This window comes from Sinocyclocheilus grahami, unplaced genomic scaffold (assembly GCF_001515645.1).
Source record: "Sinocyclocheilus grahami isolate Dianchi unplaced genomic scaffold, SAMN03320097.WGS_v1.1 scaffold22294.1, whole genome shotgun sequence".
Classification (NCBI taxonomy): domain Eukaryota; kingdom Metazoa; phylum Chordata; class Actinopteri; order Cypriniformes; family Cyprinidae; genus Sinocyclocheilus; species Sinocyclocheilus grahami.
In genome coordinates, this window is record NW_015518724.1 from 1 (window position 1) to 1,704 (window position 1,704).

A 1,704-nucleotide genomic window follows, 5' to 3' on the forward strand; every position below is an offset into this window, starting at 1 on the left:
ATAATGTTCTTTTTAGCAACATCATATGACCCCTTTAAAGGAATTTACTGAAAATGTAATTACCCTCAGGCCATCCATGTAGAGGAGTTTGTTTGTTCATCCGAACAGATTAGGAGAAATTTAGCGTTAAATTACTTGCTCACAGATGGGTCCTCTGCAGTGAATGGGTGCCGTCAGAATGAGAGTTCTAACCGCTGATAAAAACATCACAATAATCCACAAGTCCATAGATAGCATATGAGTCTCATTATGATGGCATCCATTCAACGCAGAGGATCCATCGGTGAGATGTAATGCTAAATTTCTCCAAATCTGTTTCATTAAAAAACAAACTCATATACATCATGGATGGCCTGAGGGTGAATACATTTAATGCAGATTTTCATTTTTGGTGAACTATTCCTTTAAGTATCTTAAAGTAATAGATCACTCAAAAAGACAATTCTTTATTTCCCTCACATTGTTCCAAACTCAAATGACTTTATTACTTTTTAAATCTGGGATGGGAAAACTGCATAAAAGGAGAGGAATATTTTCCACAAACCACTATACATTTCAAGCTGTTCCTAACAACAATTCCATCTCACATTTTTTAGGTGATTTTTTTTCCTTTGAGAGTTTAATGTTTGCATTTAACCACTGCCCCAGTTAAGTGAAAGTTAATATAATATGCCCTTCACAGTAACTGGACCTTTAAAGGAAAAACAGATTGGTTACATCTGCAGGGAAACACTCCAGGTGAGGCTAATTAATTATTTAAAAAGATCGTTGGAGGCATAAATCTTTCTCAATGACACATCCCTACATTTTGAGAAGATTTCTGTTCTTGTCTTACCCAGGGGTTGAATCATCTCCATGAGACAGGCAAAATACATAGAGACATTAAGGTGAATGAGGCTTTTCATGACAATACTGTTTAAATGTTTGGGGTCTTTAGGATTTTTTTTTATGTATTTGAAGAAGTCTCTAGTGCCCAAGACTACATTTATTGATTAGAAATCCAGTAAAAGCAGCAATATTTCGAAAGACTATTACAATTTCAAATAACTGTTTTTTTATTATATTTTAAAATGTATTTCTGTGATGACAAAGCTGAATTTTCTCTTCTAATATAGGGAGCTAATATTCTTCTTACTGATCGAGGAGATGTTAAGCTGGGTAAGTGATTTTATGTCAGACAGACATCTGAAGCTGCACATTTTGGATTATTGTATCTCTCTCTCTTTCTTTCTCTCTCTGTAGCTGATTTTGGGGTTGCGGCTGAGATCAGTGCTTCTGTTGCCAAGAGGAAGTCCTTCATAGGAACTCCCTACTGGTGAGCCGTCTGCATATCGATTTGCCCTTGAGTCCTGCAGAATCACACTGTCTGGATTGTCTTGTAAAGCAATTATCCCACTGTCTCTCATGATTAGTACAAAGGAATAGTTGACCCATAGATTAATTTACCAAACCCTTATGACTTTCTTACTTTCATGAAACACAAAAGGAGAAATGACCAGGGCTGCATTTCCCAAATGCTATTGGGAAAAACAAATGATGTGTAAATGATGACAGAATTGTTAGGTGAACTGTACATTTAAATCTATCTGCTTAATAAACTGAATATCTGCCCCATTGTTCAAAAGTGTGGGTTTGGTAAGATTTTAGTTTTTTTTTGTTTTGGAAAGAAATTAGTACATTTATTCAGATACATACAAGATACAT

General features: G+C 35.3%; 1 protein-coding gene across 1 annotated transcript in view; it reads left to right on the forward strand.

Annotated features, from left to right (window-relative positions):
• Nucleotides 1-594: 594 nt before the first annotated feature.
• LOC107579950 (mitogen-activated protein kinase kinase kinase kinase 5-like) overlaps nucleotides 595-1,704 on the forward strand; it is a gene marked incomplete at its 3' end in the record, with an annotated part of 2,191 nt that continues 1,081 nt past the window's right edge. Inside the window, exons 1-4 of the mRNA XM_016265724.1 lie at nucleotides 595-738; nucleotides 840-887; nucleotides 1,116-1,158; nucleotides 1,243-1,315. Coding sequence (XP_016121210.1) covers nucleotides 670-738; nucleotides 840-887; nucleotides 1,116-1,158; nucleotides 1,243-1,315 — 233 coding nt within the window. The remainder of the gene's footprint in view (nucleotides 739-839; nucleotides 888-1,115; nucleotides 1,159-1,242; nucleotides 1,316-1,704) is intronic.